Consider the following 17,463-nt stretch of genomic DNA (forward strand, 5'->3'; position numbering starts at 1 on the left):
CATCAGGTGATGATCAGTGACGCCGGGCCGGGTTTTTATTAGTCAGGACAGGGGCGACCCTTCCAAAGTTGAAAAGTTTTATTACTGAAAACAGGCGGTCAGATAGGCGGTCAATCTTGTATGAAAATTCTGAAATGACGCATTGCTTGGCAAAAATGCCGAGGTTTGTTGTATATCCACTGAAGTAATTTAACATTGCTGTTATGGGAACAGGTGCTGGTGGGCTCTGGCCTCATACACTCCACGATTTTGTCCCGAAAGGGCGATCCCCCACACAACTCAAGAGTGGAGTATAATTTACCCGGAATACCATCGGACTATGAGATTCGAAATCCCACACTTGGAAAAGTTCATTTATCAGTTTGTCTGTTGAAATTGCTACTTCATGACATTATATTAGTTGGAAGAGTTACATTTGCCTAAAAATACAAATTGTCGCACAGCTAGATTTCTGTCAGATATTTAGTTTTAGTTTAAGTTCAATGTTGGCTAGAAAAATATTCCAACTACGTAGCAAATAGATGACGACCCGAAGAATATGTATATAATGAATGCCATCCATCTAAATGAACACTTTATTCAAACACAATATATCTACCCCCTAACTCCCAGTCTGACGCATAGAACAGCCATGTCCGTAGTGCTAAAGACTATCAAGTACTGTGGTGGCTATAGCCAATTCTTTCCCGAAACTTAGAAAGCCCCTTCTCTTTGGCTTTGACAATCTTCAAATGGGATCATCTATAAAAGGTATGTGTTGCTGCGGGCAAGTAATGCTGGACGATGGAACTATGCCTTGGAGGTATGCCTGAACATGTCCAAAGTAACAGTCTGAGGCCCCCTGGTTGATAACTGTATGCTGTATCCAAAGAAACACCCCGCAGGTAAGCCTAGGCTCTTGTTGATGGTTATGTGACTGAGATTTGGTAGCAACTTACACCAACGGCTTCTTGTAATAGAAGTACCGATCCAGCGAACCGAGAAGACATCTTGCGCGCCCTGAGAACAGGTAAAGTCAATTAGCAACATCCCAGACAGCAGGACAATTGGCCAAAGCATACGATTTCAAGGGCGTTATAGGGTCTATGGTATTGCTCGCAAATAGGATCGGGAAGGATGTAGGCTTGTCGAGTGCACTTATTGGGCCTGCATAGAAAGGAAACTGGTTAGGCATTGCTTCCAAGGAATATTTTTATTTTCCAATGATGGGGAGAATGTGGAAAAAGAAGAAACAAAAAGAGGACTACCCACCTTGAACCACCATGCTATCAGGCAACTGCGGTCGGAATGATCTACACAAGATGGTTTCCAAGAAGATAGGATATATATCACCGATATACTTGCTCTTGGAAATAGTGTACTCGACGTATCTCTTGAATTCTTCAATGGTAGTAAGCCCATTTCTCCGGTACGAATCTGCGCACTGGATGGCGAGACGGGCATCAGACGTAGAATTCAACCCATCAAACATTCCCACAAGTGCAGATACATTCCCACGCTCGAGTTGGTGTAGGATGTCCGCCATGAGTGGGAATTTCGCCAGTGGGGTGTAGATACTGCTCAGGAAAAGAGCCTTCAGATCTGAATATGTGACCAGTGTCGGCAGGTCTCGACTTTGGACTCCGCTCACCGGCACCGGATGGTTCTGAAGGTGATGAATGATGCCGTCCATTCTGGTCGTGATGTGCGCTGGCGTGGGTCCCCAGAAGGAGCACTTTTCAGGACCTGCGGAGTGGCAGAAACTCGAGAAACTTTCCATTGCCTCGTCCATCTGATCGACGTTGTCTCGCCAGTCATTGTTGTAATATTGCTCTGCGTTCACAACACCATCGAGTATCATTCTTCCAACTCGGCCAGGAAACATTGAAGCGAAAGTGCTTCCTATGACAGTGCCGTAACTGATGCCATAACACCACAATTTGGCGTCTAGTGGTGATTGACCGGCCACCTGGGCCTCGGCTTCCGTAAATGTGAGCAAATCCTGGGCGACGGCCGGTGTAGTCACATAATACCCATTACGCAACTTGTTCTTGACAGCATCGTTGCACCACTCCCCGTAGATAGAGCTTGAATAGTACTGTTCCTCAAGCGATGTTGATGAGACGTTGGTGGCGCCTGTACTGTGCAGTCGATTGAAGGCTAATCTTGCTTCTGTATTTCCCGAAAAGCAGTCGAGGATTAACTCGCTGTTGTTCACACCACGAGGGTCAAAGGAGACGAAGTTGTACTGCTCTCCGAAAATTTGCCCCGTAAGGGTCCGGTATGTGAGGACGAGGTCAATACCAGAACCACCCGGACCACCTGATGAAGTGTCAGTCCAGTCACATGGGTTTCAGATAACATGGCTGATCTGGTCGAGATCTTACCGGGGATGAGTACAATGCTTGGGGACCCGACAGTAGCATTCTTGCCAGCCAGTTTGATGAAGGCGATTGATGTCGTGCCAAGATCTCTGTTTGAATAATCCAAAGGAACTTCCAGTCTAGAGCATGTGAAATCATCGAAGCATGGTGTCCAGGTGAGGTTGGATGAAGGTTCGATCTGGATAGCTAGTCAGAAAAACTGAAAGTCTTAGAGCATGTGGCTCAGCGGTGCCCATGACTTACATTGTCAAATCCATAGGCCATGCCCGGATCATGCCAACTATGGGCTTTGCATCCCAAGCTTATGAAAAGAATGACCGCATTCACAAGTCGTTTCATTGTTAACCCTAGGAGGTTTCCCATGGAGTTCCTCTTATGGTACTTCTAAGAAAAGGACAACTTTGATTATTGCAGCTGGCATAATTGCGATACGAGGGAACTATTTATACCAATTGAATTTCCTCAGAGATTTGACAATCCAGTTTGTCGATCTCAATTGCCCAGCTCCTTAGGCTGCCGTGTTCCTCCTATGATACCTGTCGCGCGCACCTTCTTGGCCCTCCACTTGTACGAGCTAGCTAATGAATATCGCGATACCCACCAGTCTATATTAAGAGAATCCCGGTTGATTTATCGAACGGCAGATATGACCCCGCTAGGCTGTGACCAAGCTTAACAAGGTTGATTTCTGTTATGGTCTAGTGGTAAGATATTTTGTATTGTCCCCACACTTTATCTTTAAGCTCGTCGGAGTTTCTCCACAAGTGGGAACTATCGTTTCTTGGCGGCCCGCCTGTACGAACTAACCAATCAAGGTTCTATTTATCATACGCACTAGTCACACTCAGGATTTATAATGATGAGTTTAGAGCCCTCCGGCCTTTGTCCGATCTTCTTTTTTCACTACCATCCATCCTTTTATATTCAAGTTTGCATCACAAAAAATGTGGGACATGATTTCCCCACTGGTATACGAACAGACGAATAGATGATCCTCTTGAAATTCGATCAGTACCCTATCTAAGTTGCTGCTCCAAGCCAGTCCTGTCTGCAATTGGCGGCTTAGAGGCCGTGGTGGCTCCTGGACTGCCCTCAACTTGAAACGGTGCATACTGCGAATCTTGACCCGCTAACAACAACGTGATGGACGAGAACACCAGGACCGCCAATCAAGCTTGGCGAAGAAAGCGTCGCAAGTTCGCCCCAAAGTCAAGACTAGGCTGTAAGACTTGCAAGTGAGACTTAACTCCGTTTATCGTTACAAAGTGATTGGCTGCGTTAAGAGACTTGAGAACTAACTCAATCTCGGTGTACTTCTTAGGATAAGACGAGTAAAATGCGATCTATCTCAGCCTTCATGCTTGAAATGCCAATCCACAGGTCGCACCTGTGATGGGTATGGTGAAATGACCCTCGCCTTCAATCTCCAGGCGACCAAGATTGAATCAAGTCAGTATTACCACAAAGATGCCGACAGAGCAGAGATCTGCGACAGTCACCACCATTGCACCACAACCAGTGCATATCAGCCGAAACAATTACATGAGAAATACCATGGCCTCAGTTTGCAAAATCTCGGATCCTTCATGATCTTACCAGTAACTGGGCCAGTCCAGGCAGAAGCAATGTGCTTTTTCGAATGCATTTCGATAAAGCATCTGAATGAATACCACCCCTGCGAATCATGGCGGAAAACTCTAATATTCTTCTCGCAAACAGTACCATCAGTGCGGTATGCCGCTATTGCTCTAGCCTTGGTCCACAGAAACTATTTGGATCGCGGTTCTAGCGACTGTGCACATCAAGGCCAATCCTTGAAAGACTGGCCACCGGATAAGGCTCCCTTGCTTCACTATAATCGGGCCATTCAGCTTCTTCTAAGCCAGGATAGTAATAGTACTCAATCAACAGCCGTTACCCTTCTGGCTTGCTATCTCTTCACTTGCTTCGATCACCTGGCGGGCAACTACGTACAGGCAGTGAAGCACTTGCGCGGAGGTGTGGAGCTATCACGCAACATTGACAAGTCTATACTGTACAACAACAGTGCCAACGATGCCAAACTCTCAGGGGTCCACACAATTATCTGCCAGGTCACAAGACAGATCCGCCGTCTCGATATGCAGGCCGCAACGTTTCTGGTCGACTGGGCTCCAGCCGACATGGAAGAGACATTTATGTCCCAGCTTTCTCCCTTCGACGGCACCATTTGGTCCCTCGATCAAGCTGCCGACTACCTCCAGGTCCTCCTCGCTCGAGTAATGAGACTGCGCAACACGGAGCAAATGGCCCTGATTGATAAGACGTTGCCATCACATTCGTCACTTAAGGATGTTGTTCTCCGACAGTTGGAAATGTGGTCGGGTCTCTTCGAAAACATACTCCAACCGAGCAGCTCTTATGAAAGAGATTCTGAAACTTACCGGCTCATCTCACTGCTGCGCTTACAACACACTATCGCATGGATTCTCCTCAGTAGTCACGGGCCTGGCAGGGAAATGAACTATGACAACTTCCTGCCCCAGTTCCAGCAATGCATTGCCTTGGCAAGCGATGTAGCAGCGGCGCATGAGCGGTATTCAGGGTCGTCAACTCCGACCTTTACACCGGAGATCGGAATTGTTCCCGTGCTCTACATAATCGGTGTCAAATGCAGACATCCCATTTTCCGACGTGAGGTCTTGAGTATACTGCGACAGCAACCGATACGGGAGGCGGTTTGGGATAGCATCTCTGCTGCCAGGGTGGTTGAGCGGGTAATCGAGATTGAAGAGGGCGGGTTTGGAGAAGGACCGATGATACACAGCATGGAACAAGTTGCTATGTCGCAGAGGATCGAGAATTTGTCTTGGGAACAAGTCGTCAGTGGAAGGTCTGTCACTCGGTTGGATATTACGTATGTGTTCTGCGCGCGGGAGGAGGCGCATGTCGAGTCTCTCATGGTGTAACAGACATGGAGGCTTATCATGTAAAATTATGGAGAGTAGACTGTCTGAAGAAAAGCAATATAATTGTCAGTATTTTATCAGGAAAAAGTGAGTGCGTGTCACGTCATGCACTATATATATATCGGAGCCTGGAATATCTGAGCATAATGCTCAGGTATAGTGGTCTTTTTGGCCTAGTGTGTAACTCGCCAGTCCAGGGGCAGGTTGTAACAGTGCGGAGGGAATTGTGAAAAGAGCATACCATATCATTAGATAGACAAATCGCTGATGATAATGGGCTTCTTTTTCTCCGTGTACATGAAGTTAGATTCTTGTCTTCGCTTCTAGGCTCCTACTTCTAGCTTGACTGAAGAAGTTTGATTTCCCTTTGCGATTAGGGACCAAGTTGGAGAACTCGGGTTCCGAGATGCCATATCGATTAGCCATGGTGACTGATTATCCCGAGGATTGACGATGTAGATGAGGAAGGTAATGAGAGATATGATCATGATGATCACGATGATCCCGAGAGATGAAGATCCCCGACTCCAACAGTTGGAGATACGTCTAGATTATAGACATAAAAGAGATGTCGAGCGATGAAATCAGCATAAAGAGATCTGCGAGTTGCAGATACTGCAGGATCTACACAAAGAAAGAGTTGACAGTGATAAAAACTTTGATCTGTGGGTTCCCTTGAGATAGGATGCATGCATGCAAGCAAACGAACGAAACAATGCTACGCGAGCAAGCAAGAAAGCAAGCCGGTGCTATACCTCACAACCCTGGGCTTGTCCAAAGGCGACGACAAGTCTCTATAGAGGGAATTCCTAGTCACCCCTAGGGATGCATATTCATTGACTCCAATGTAAACCTGAAGCTATTCATGATACCAAAATAGGCAACTTCCTGGCTTGGCGGGTGATGAATCTTAGCTTGCGGGGACGTGCTGTATAGTGGCAATCATCCTCTTGCAGCAGCATAAAAGGCCGAGGATTAACAGACCGTGAGATCAGATCAATAACGAGCTCCCCGAGTTAATAACCTATTTGAGTCTACAGGGTAGATTAAGGGAGTGATGCCAATATGTAGGTTGTATTGTGAATAGTATGAAAGCAACAGAGCCTTTAAGCTTTTGCTACTCCGTACTATGGACATCATTCAAGTGACTTGTGGTAAGATTCAACAATCTGTATTGTTTTGCTTTGCTAGACTAGAAAGAGAAAGGCTCTCAGATCAGTAATCCGGTCTGAACAGATGTATTTCACATGTATGGGCTTACACATGGTAAATTCTAGAGTCTATGGGCAGAGAAAATTTGTATGAATATAATACCAAAATGGTTCCGTAGAAAATTGTTTACCGAGAGAGCTCGACGGGAAAGAAGATGTGGTCTGGGAACGCGAATTTCCTCTCAAGAGCTATCGCCAGCTGTCGGACACAGATGAGTTTCACAGGGGTTCGCTAGATGTGCATTGAGGCCCGGACCTCGCGTTCTTGGCAGCATATGCATCCAAGTATTAAGTACACTTAAATATCAAATATAGCTCCATACTTTAAACAAAAGTGTGAAAGTAAAAACCCAGGCCAAAACATCAGGCGTGAACATCGAGCCATGGAACAACCATCTACCCGTAGACGCCCTAGATATACTAGTCTTGTCCATGATGACGATAATGATGACCACGCTTGTGCTTGTTCAGATGAGTTTTCTGTCCTGGAATCTGGATTGTCTGTTAGGAATAAATCCCCAAAGACAGAGTTGTGTTAACAGACGGGAGGGCCGTACTTTGGATGAGGAGGACTGGGCTGTATGCGAGCCATGTACCACGGAGGAGGACGAAGTTGGTTGAGGTGCTTTTGATGTCGATGCATTCAGTCGGGTGCTATTTGTATCACACGATCCCAAGATGAAACCTGGACTCTTTGCCTGTGACACAGGAGCTGCACGATAGAACTGGCATTCATTCGCATTGACGACAAAGAGCCACGCCTGGCAGGTGCTTAAACTGTCACACTCATTGGCACATTCAGATGGCGATAAATGAGTGTACCCATAGGCCAGAGGCGCACTACTGAAGAATCCAATAGTTTGATTCTGAGCGCTGGGGAAGCAAGAAGCGGATACCGAGGAAAAGAGTCCCTCTATAACCAGTAGAAAGGTGAAAACAAGGATTGAAATTGATTGCATTTTTAACGCAGCTCTGGGTGTTGCTCAACAGTGGGATTTAGTTAAGATGAAATCTTCCATTCAGCACTTTTCATAGGGGTAGATATGGAAAGAATGATCCAACATGGATCTGTTGATAGTGAACTATTTTTCGGGCAATTTCCGACTTAATTTCGCCTTGACGCCACTGACAATGCTCGTTATTAATTTTCCGCGGAACTCCGTGTGTGGTCAGTGAAGCGAATAATTTGTGTATCTCGCAAACAGAGCTAATAAGCCACAGACAAGCTTCACATCCGCGCTAAGACCAGCCTAGTCTCCGCCGGAAGTTCCGAGATCCCGAGATACCTGTCCACATCCTGTATCAAAATTACCGTCTTGGCGCCCCCTTGGAATCTTACAACTATCTATCTTACATCTCTCTCATTATTGTCGCTCACCTCTCATGGAAGAATCCTCAAGTTGACAGCTATCACAATTTCTCAATGTCCATGATCCAACGGCTGCACTTCCATCCCCGACTACTTAGTCTCGCTAGACCCACCCGAAGCCCCTTCTCTTCATTTCGCTGCCACTTGCAGATGACAGAGACGGACTTTCCAACTGTAAAGTTAGACAACAGCGGGGCAGGCCCTTTGCGAGTCCCTGGCTTCAATGGTGTACCTCTGCACTATGAGCAGCCAAAAGACAATCGCTTTGCGCATGGGATCGCTGATTGGAGACAAACTCCCCAGTTGTTTCTGCGAGAACTTTGCATGCTGCAGTTCATGTCGTATGTCACAGAGCAGCCAGGCTGGGAAAACAAGTGCGAGGACCCCCAGACACTGGAAGAATGGCATCAGCACGCCGATTCAGTCTTTGATCTCGATGAACCCTCATGGCAGTGGTGTGTAAGGGAGCTACGAGACAAAGCGTCTGATTTCAAACGCACGGGCTACGTTGCTGTGTTTGATGCAGACTCACGAGTCATCAAATCTCAAGTTCCTGACAATCTGCTACAAGAGCTTCGCCAATCCATGTCGCCGCTTTTTTCGAAACTGACACCTGTTTCGTCTTCTACCTCCGATGATACTCATGCGAGTGATTCTGAGAGCCCAGTTCGGCATGTAGTTGACCCTTTTATGTATCCTCTCGTTTATGGGCGCACTCCAGTCCTCATCGATGGTGGCACAATTGACCTGGAGAGACCTGCGTCCTGGAGACTATCACAATCCCAAGTTGTTCCGATTCCCGAGAAACCGTCCGACAGGCATAATGAGATGCATCTGAAAGAGAGACATGAAAGGAACAGTTCGGATTACCGGGATGGGTCAAAGCATAGATACTGGTCAAACACCTTTCAATGTCTTCCTTCTGAGGTTATCTTTGACGAGCAAGGAGGAGCAAGAATTACCTCTTATGTCAATGGTGTGCATCCAAAGGAAAGGGGCATATACAAAGCGCTCGAGGGGCTCATTTCGGCCGCCATACAGCCATGGAATGAAATGCTGATTTTTGGGGACCAAGGTCGAACACCAATTCGAATCAGGACTTATGACTTCCAGACTGAAGGTTCGGAGGAGTATCCAGATTTATATTACGACCTAGTCAAAGCAACAGATGAAGAATGGCTTGATGTTCAATCGCGAGTCAAAGAATATCTCAATCTCCCTGATCCTGAGAGGCGATACCGCTTATGGCCTGACAGTGGGTACCATGACCTTGTCGCTAGTATGGAGCCATGGCAATGGGATTCTTCCAAAGAGCTGAAAAAACTAGTCATCGCTAAATGGGAACGGCTATGCTCCGCGAAAGGGGTTGATCCGGGAATCTCCTTCACATACGATGAATGGAAGACGGGTGAAAATACAGGCCGCGCTATCATGCCCAAACGCATTGAGCCCGATGAGCCTCCCCCACCTCCCGATCCAGATCATCAGTACTATTCTATATCTCTTCAAGATCAATTTCAGGGTCTGCAAATCATTGCTCGAGTGTCAACTATCGAATTGACCCCTGAAAAGCCCCTGTACGGTGGTGATTCCCATCACAACGTTGCCGGTATTCTCAACGAGCATATCGTCTCTACGGCTATATGCTATTTCGATATGCACAACATCAAAGGTGCAAAGGTGTCATTTCAACAGGAGACATTGATAGATAACTCTCACTTCAATAACAGAAAGTATCCTGCAATGGATCGACTTTTTGATGTTCTCCCCTGGGATTACGGAGATGGAAATGGTGGTTGTTTCCCAAAGGCTCTACAGACCATGGGGTCTATCCCGATTTCACCGACCGGACAGTTACTTGCTTGGCCAAATACACTGCGATCCAAGGTTGAACCTTTCAGTCTCGCAGATCCATCTCGGTCAGGCTACCTTCGATTTGTAACTTTGTGGTTGGTAGACCCGCATTATCGAATCTGCTCGACTCGAAATGTGCCCCCACAGGACCCGACCTGGGTTGGCACGTCACAATCAATGGAAAACGCACGGAAGGATACTTCAACTGCATTCGCACAGGCGGTTGAGGTTCGGAACCAAATGGGGCAGGAGAGAGACAATATTAGCAAGGCTTTTCTCGAAAAAGGACATATGTTGCACAACTATACGGAAGATTATCTAGTTTGGCGATGGCCGGACGATACAGATTGATGCTAGCAGCTAAAGCACTCAGCAACTACATGTATAAAACAATCTATCAATCTTTAGAATACTATCATTTCAAATACCTACCCAAGCCACACCCAGTCCTATAGTATCATTTGGCAGATACTTCTATTGCTCAATTCTGTATAATGGATCTAGGTGAATTTGAAGGTAATACAAAGCGACCATGTAGATACGAGTTCAAATCTGTATAATAGACAATTAACAATCATACATGTATCCCAAAGAGGCCAGTATTTAAGCCGCCGTTAAACACCTATCTCATCTGCAATACCTTCTAATCACAGCTATCTAAGCTATCCAACATAGTCAAACTCCGACCGATAGAGGTGGTAATCTTTTGATGCGAGATGTAAGACCTCGCCTTCCAACTTTTATCCTCTCTGAGACCAACATACCAAGTCTTATATTTCTGAGCCATGGTTTCTGGTTCATCATTGGCCGTCAAGGTCATTCCCCAGTTCTCGCGATCGAATCTAACGTCCGTGTCCATCACAGGAAACGACGAAGACTTCAGAGTCTTCCCAGGATATTCTTTCTCAAACAATGGCTTCAGACTTTGCTTGAACATGTCACTCAGCCGCGCTCCTTGGGTACCTGCCAAAGCTCGCTTGAATTCGGGCAGGTGGAGTTTCCACGCTTCTGAGAAGCCCGACGCGTCGCTACCCCGGGTGGACTTCACTATATCAGTGAGCCGCTGTAGCATGGTTTCATGATTACCCTCCCCGGAATCGCCCTTTCGTAGCAGTTCATCTGTGGCGTATTGGTCCTTCTTTCTCAAGAATTGGTTGATTTGGCCCAATGTATCCTGGCTGTATTCTGGGGTTTTGCTCAAGAAAACCCCATCTCGAGGGAGCTTTGCATTCACATAGATCCTCGACACAAAGGTCCCGAAGTCAACCAATGACTCATGATCAAGGTTCGGTCCCAAAGTACGTGCTGCTCCGTTCTTGAGAAAGTCCAACACATATGCGTTGTACATGGCGAGCATTTCGCTAGAGCCAGCAAGCTTGGATCCTTGGCCAAGATCAAAAAGTGACAGAAGTATGAAGAGGAGAATCCCGAATGCCTTCATGTTGACGGAGCAAAGATGGACTGCGAAGCCCAATTGGAAAAAGAAGGATGTAGTGGAGGCTTAGCTGACAGCAAGGAGGTATATGGACGGCAACGCAAAGAATGTAGGTATAATGATTGATACCTAGTAGTATGTAGAGCTAGAATGGATGGTCGACAAAGGAGTGGTGTCTATCAACTTCGAATGAGTAGGAGTGGAATCAAGGAAAGCGACACTGATAAATTACAATTATTTGAATGCATCAAATATAATTAGCAAAAGGATTGTACCCATCCTGTTGAGTATGAATATTACAGAGAGGTGTAACAATCTGGTATTTGATTATCTACACTAAGGAGTGCGCTAAGAATTAGCCTCATTTATCGCGCCTACTGGACTGCTACCTAGGCAATTCAACCCGACCACATCCCAGGGGTTCAGTGGGTAGCTTAACGCCTATCTGATCTAGTCCCATAAACTACTGTACATCGGAAATTGCGTCTTTTTATGGGGATGTTTGCGAACGCCAAGACAAACGTTGGCGAGGCTTATCCCTGGCCAATGTAGCATTGACTTCTATATGCGATCTAGGCAAACCAATCAACAGTTTGTACACTTGTTCATATTGCACTAAGTAGATCTATTGTATCCCAGGCGGAGAATTATGTAGCCTAGGGGTGGGAAGGATTCCCTTGTGATCAGGAAGTAATTTCGCTTCGGAATCACGGCACGACCATCAAAGACACCAGCTAATATCTGGGCTCATTGGGAGATTACTCCGGCGGAAAACTAGTTCAGCAAATGATCTAGACAGGGCAAAAATTGACAAATCACTATTACTTGTCAATGACAAGATAGCATTTGAAGCTTGCCTCCCTAGTCAGTCACATTCCTTTTCTTCTTTGGTATCTTCTCTACGAGACATAGCCATTTCCAAACACATTCTTTTCTTCTATCTTTACAGTTTGGACGCTGTTCAAACTCGTACCATACTTGGGCAAAATGTCTTCCTCATTCCCATGGTGGCGCTATATCCTTCTGATATCATGCCTGTTCTACCCCCGGGTCTATTCCCGTGCAGTGTTCGCTCATTTCATGGTGTCGAACACGGCCGGGTATGAACTCTCGGACTGGGAAAATGAGATCAAGCTCGCGCAGGATGCTCACATTGACGCATTTGCTTTGAATATTGCCGCTGGAGAAGACACCACCTCCACTTCCATGCCCACTGCTTGGTTAGCGGCTCAAAACCTCGGGTTCTCGCTTTTCTTCTCGTTCGACTATGCAGGAAATGGACCTTGGGATAAAGATGACGTGCTTGCTCTTTTGGTGCGATATGTCGCCCTTGACACCTATTACTTCCACGGTGAAGATCCACTAGTCTCGACATTTGAAGGACCCGGCAATGCCGATGATTGGGTGGATATCAAATCAGAGATGTCGTTCTTCTTTGTTCCGGATTGGTCGTCAGTTGGGGCCAAAGCTGCTATGGCCTTGGGAGACGGCGTTGCAGACGGGCTGTTTAGCTGGGCTGCGTGGCCAAATGGTCCGAATGATATGAACACCTATGTTGACGCCTCTTATATGCAATACCTGGACAAGAAGGCATACATGATGCCAATTTCGCCGTGGTTCTTCACAAACATGCCTGGGTATAATAAGAATTGGCTCTGGCGTGGTGATGATCTGTGGTATACGCGGTGGGAGCAAGCGCTCTACCTAGCCCCGGAATTTATCGAGATCATCTCTTGGAACGACTTTGGGGAGAGTCACTACATCGGTCCCACTGTTGATTACCACAATCCACTGGCCGATTCGATGTACACGGCGTTTGAAACAGGGAATGCCCCTTACAACTATGTTGAAAGCTTTGATCATAGCGGCTGGAGACAATTCTTGCCCTACCTCATTGACCTCTACAAGTTTGGTAACACCACCTCAGGTAGCGAGGGCCTTGTGGCGTGGTATCGTTTGAATGCAGCAGGTGCGTGCGCCGATGGCGGCACCACCGCTAATACCGCCTCGCAGCTGCAGCTGGAGTATTGGCCCAAAGATGTGATGCAAGATAAGATCTTCTATTCAGCACTGCTGTCACAACCTGGAGATATCTCTGTTACCGTGGATGGCGTGAACCTTGGCGCAACCTGGACCAACACCCCTAGTGGTAATGTTGGTGTCTATCATGGAAGCGTCTCTTTTGCCGGTCACTCCGGAGGCGTGATACTGAGCGTGACTTCCCCAAGTGGTTTGCTCACAGTCGAAGGCAATGACATCAGCAGTGGATGTTCTGAGGGTAGCGAAGTCGAAAATTGGAATGCATGGGTTGGTTACACCATGGGAAACTCGCTCGCTGGAACATCTCCTGACCTTGTCAAGCAAGTCTGTATTTCCGGATGGGGAATGGGGGATTTCAACGGACTTTGTGGATTTGCCTGTAGCTTGGGATACTGTCCTGTTGGGGCGTGCGTGTGCACCAAGAGAGGACCTCAGCCAACATTACCCCAATCTACAGGTATCATCGGCTATCCAGCTGCAGGCAAAAATGCTAATTATGCTGGTCTCTGTTCGTTCACCTGTAACTACGGCTATTGCCCGCCAACTGCCTGTGGAACTGTCGAGGTTCCACTAACGATTCCGAAGGTTTCTCCGTTCACTCCTGACGCATGTGTCGCAGGCACTGGAGAGGGTGAAATGACTGGTCTCTGCAGCTTTGGTTGTAACTACGGCTATTGCCCTATTTATAATTGCACTTGCACAGCCACGGGCCCTTTGATCAATCCTCCAGCTCAAAACACTTCCATCATCGGCTGGGCATCAGAGGCCAATGATAACGGCCTTTGCAGCTTTTCCTGTACCAGAGACTATTGTCCTTTGCCGGTATGCTTGAACATGATCCCTGAAGATGATCCCTGTGGATATTCGGACGGGGAAAGTGATGAGTGCGCCGGCACTTTCCCTTGCGATTTCAGCATCAACTACTCATCTCTTGATGCGCTGGAAGCAGACATTGACGACTTGGATCCTTACTGTATTCAATTCTACACGCTGGGTGCACTGTATGGGGAGCTGGAGGCTACCTTGGCCAACTATACAGACCTTATCCATGAAGCCAACTACGATGAAGACTTCAAGTGGTACTCAAAATATATGATAGACCAGGTTCAGCCTCAGCTCATGTATTTCATGAACGTCAGCAGGATTGCTTCGGAGCCCAGTGGCGTGGGCAATCGGTTTTTCGAATGTACGTATAGCACGTTAACCAGAAATGGTTCAAGAGAAAGCTGTCCAAATGAGTATCTTGGATCATCATCCCAGACACACATCATCTACTACGACATCATGGACCGGGAAGGCTTCTATGGGAATCTTACTGCCGAAACTGGCGTGGAGCCAGACTGGGTAGTACTCGATGGTGGCTTGTTCCTTGGTCAGAAACAGGAGCCTTACTATGGGAGCAGGCCTTCATGCGATCTGACTGCAGCATCACCGGATAGATGCATTTGGTGGCAGGGATTTCCCGTTCGAGCCAAAGAAATCAGTATCCCAGACCCACGGGAGATCATGAGAAAGGCTCTGCCAAATATCCCCAACCTCCAACTCTCAATCTCTATTACCCAGATGAGTATTATATCTGGAAGCTTTGACGGTGTGATAGATGATGTTGTTCAGACCATCTCTACCGCTGTATTTGCGCTAAGTGAGATGGTCGATCGTGTATACAATGTTGTCGCCATCGGTGAGAAAGTTGCCGCTGAAGAAAAGAAAGAACTTATTCTGAGAATTCTTGGTGGTGTATTTATGGCTATTCCTTTCCTTGGCCCAATTTCGGGGCTTGGAAATGTCATCAAAGGTCTTGATGCAATACTTGCCTTGACTGGGACCATCGCAAACGAAGCCCTTGATATCTACAGTATTGTGCAGAACCCCGAGAGTGCCCCGGTGATGATTCTTGGTATGATGTTGGGCTTCAGCTCTGGTTCGTCGGTTGGCAGAATTAGTGATGAATCATTGGGGGGCATTCAATACAGTGCTATGTCTAATTCACGGCGCAACATGAAAAGCGCTGAGATAAAGGCGTTTGGACATGTATTTGAAGGCAAGACGAATCAACTTCATTCCATCGTGAAAAAGTGCTTGAGACGTTGAGTTTTTATAGACAATATAGATAGTCAATGCATCCCAACTTCAATGTCTTGTTATCAGGTGCCGTTTCCCCTTATTTCGGAGCGCCTAGCCAGGCACCCCAGGCGTGTTGATCTCCCGTTTTTATCCGCGAATGCGTACAGACTAAGCTTGTTCGGGGAAAATTAATACTTACCATACAGACCCTATTACCAAGTCTTTACCCCCCGATTTTCCCACCAAAACTAACCAACTTTGAAACCTATTCTATTCTCTTTATAGTGTATGGTACTTGGAGAAAACATTCATGATGCGGATGCGGATATTTATCGCCAACTGGCGAACTTTTACTTCAAGGGTAAAGTACAGTGAGAGCAAGAGGAAGATGTCTGCTTTGCTAAGTGCCAGTTCAATTCAACTAGGAGAGTGTATTCAAACTATGATATCAAAGATTGGGAGAAGAGAAGAAGCAAAGCGGTAAACCCCTAGGAGGTTTAAATAGCAAGAGCTAATCCACGTGAGCTGGAAACAGCCCTATTACCCAAATAGGCATAGTAGCAATTCAATCGAGCAAAGAAATAAACAAAGACTAAACGATCTCTCCAGCATTCACAAACTATGGATGGTGTATGAAGTTACCTTATCAATAAAATAATCACTAAACTATGTTGTACAGCAATATATTAAACAAAGCAAAGGTTTTTTTTTCTGCCCTGATACTAACCCTTCCAATCTCTTCGTTGACTTTTCCGATTATATCAAACGCCAGGCGGCCAGACCCTTTCCATTTCCCTTCCCAAAAAATTTCAGACTGTGCTATTTTACTAGAATATCTCCTCCCATATCGGGCCCTGAAGAGAATCTGAATAGCTCCATTGGCTGCTGTCTAGCAGGTTCGGGAGACCACTTTCTATCTTGACAGGGGGCTCGGAATCGGTCGCATCATGACTGTCCGACCAGTTTTGTGGCCTCTCCGACGGCCCATGTTGAATGGATGGTGGTGTGTTGGTCCTGCCATTTGAAAGACCGGGCATTGGCTGTAAAGAATTGTCATTCGATAATTCCTCACGTAGACATGAAACGGGAATTTTCAATACCACAATATGGCTCTTCGCTTGGGGATTCTCCCTTTCCTCCCTCCATGTCCTTATGGTGTTAAAACTTCGGCTGGGTTCGAATTTGGCGGCATAATCTTTCTCGAATGCCACCTGGGTCCATTTCCCACCTGCATGGCTCTCTATCCAGGTCTTCATATAGGCAATAGCAGTCGATCTCTCATCATAGGTGGATATGCGATTAGATTTTGGTTTTTTCTTCTGTGTCTTCCGTCGTTTGACTCTTCGAGAAGATGGACCTTCACTTCTAGCAAGCGCGTCGCCCGTGGGGCTTTTTGAGTGTGAATGGTAGGTATGAGCCTGATGGCAATTGCGTGATGATATAGAATCCATCGGAGCACCATTTTGATTTTCCCTTGGTAAAGAGACGGACGATGGATTTTGCAAAGGCACGGAGTTCATTGCGGTAGATTCTCCAATCTCTCTTGACGAAGAAGTGTGACCTGTTGAGATGACATTTTCATCTTCTGCTATTACAGGCATGGAAGATGGAGTTGTCGACGATGCAAGGGTTAATCGAACACCTGTGTTATTATCTGGTGCCGCGTTACCTCCATTTTCGGAGTCATTGTTCCTTTGTTGCGTGGTCTGGTTTCTGGAACTGTCGTCTCCTGTCACTCTATCCTCTGTCCCCTCGTCCTCTCCGCTTTTGTCTCCCGTGCTGTCATCTTCCGACTCATCCTTGCTTGTCTCTCTGGGGGAAGCATCCAAATCCATCGCCACTGATCGATCAGAGTCGGCGTCAGAAGTAGTTTCCGACCCGCTTGAATCACTCGACAAGCTTGAGTCACTGGGAGAGTTTAGCTGTGCTGAACTCAATGCAGCCTCTGCCAGCGATTGAAGCTTTCTCAGTCGTATCTTCATGGCTTGTTTAAGTTTTGGTAGATCTTTCATACCTGTTCCAGTTAGGGTACCGCTTGCACAAGGTCGTCAGGATAAGGAGTACGGACATTTTATTTGGTTGGATATATCATCCAATATTTCCTTGGTGACTTTCACCTCTCTTTGCACATCTTCAAGACTTGGTCCCGAATTGGAAATATGGATGGCATGGCTTCGGC

At 46.7% G+C, this 17,463-nt stretch overlaps 6 protein-coding genes across 6 annotated transcripts; 3 read left to right on the forward strand and 3 right to left on the reverse strand.

The window, feature by feature from the left end:
• Positions 1-1,243: 1,243 nt before the first annotated feature.
• Positions 1,244-2,726, reverse strand: PGRI_061600 (Alpha/beta hydrolase fold-1; the record flags this gene model as incomplete). The annotated part of the gene is made up of 3 exons (XM_040793874.1): positions 1,244-2,301; positions 2,367-2,541; positions 2,607-2,726. 3 exons carry the CDS (start codon positions 2,724-2,726, stop codon positions 1,244-1,246), a joined length of 1,353 nt encoding a protein of 450 aa, XP_040648729.1.
• A 1,043-nt stretch (positions 2,727-3,769) lies between these two features.
• PGRI_061610 (uncharacterized protein) lies at positions 3,770-5,311 on the forward strand (the record flags this gene model as incomplete). Its single annotated transcript, XM_040793875.1, has 1 exon — positions 3,770-5,311. One exon carries the CDS (start codon positions 3,770-3,772, stop codon positions 5,309-5,311), a length of 1,542 nt encoding a protein of 513 aa, XP_040648730.1.
• A 2,730-nt stretch (positions 5,312-8,041) lies between these two features.
• PGRI_061620 (DUF4246 domain-containing protein) lies at positions 8,042-10,096 on the forward strand (the record flags this gene model as incomplete). The annotated part of the gene is made up of 1 exon (XM_040793876.1): positions 8,042-10,096. One exon carries the CDS (start codon positions 8,042-8,044, stop codon positions 10,094-10,096), a length of 2,055 nt encoding a protein of 684 aa, XP_040648731.1.
• Positions 10,097-10,388: 292 nt separating this feature from the next.
• Positions 10,389-11,186, reverse strand: PGRI_061630 (uncharacterized protein; the record flags this gene model as incomplete). The annotated part of the gene is made up of 1 exon (XM_040793877.1): positions 10,389-11,186. One exon carries the CDS (start codon positions 11,184-11,186, stop codon positions 10,389-10,391), a length of 798 nt encoding a protein of 265 aa, XP_040648732.1.
• A 981-nt stretch (positions 11,187-12,167) lies between these two features.
• PGRI_061640 (glycoside hydrolase family 71 protein) lies at positions 12,168-15,311 on the forward strand (the record flags this gene model as incomplete). Its single annotated transcript, XM_040793878.1, has 1 exon — positions 12,168-15,311. The coding sequence occupies one exon, from the start codon at positions 12,168-12,170 to the stop codon at positions 15,309-15,311; it is 3,144 nt and encodes a 1,047-aa protein (XP_040648733.1).
• Positions 15,312-16,111: 800 nt separating this feature from the next.
• On the reverse strand, positions 16,112-17,266 carry PGRI_061650 (uncharacterized protein; the record flags this gene model as incomplete). Its single annotated transcript, XM_040793879.1, has 1 exon — positions 16,112-17,266. One exon carries the CDS (start codon positions 17,264-17,266, stop codon positions 16,112-16,114), a length of 1,155 nt encoding a protein of 384 aa, XP_040648734.1.
• Between the last annotated feature and the right edge of the window lie 197 nt (positions 17,267-17,463).

The sequence above is a fragment of the Penicillium griseofulvum genome (assembly GCF_001561935.1).
Source record: "Penicillium griseofulvum strain PG3 chromosome Unknown contig_95, whole genome shotgun sequence".
NCBI lineage: Eukaryota > Fungi > Ascomycota > Eurotiomycetes > Eurotiales > Aspergillaceae > Penicillium > Penicillium griseofulvum.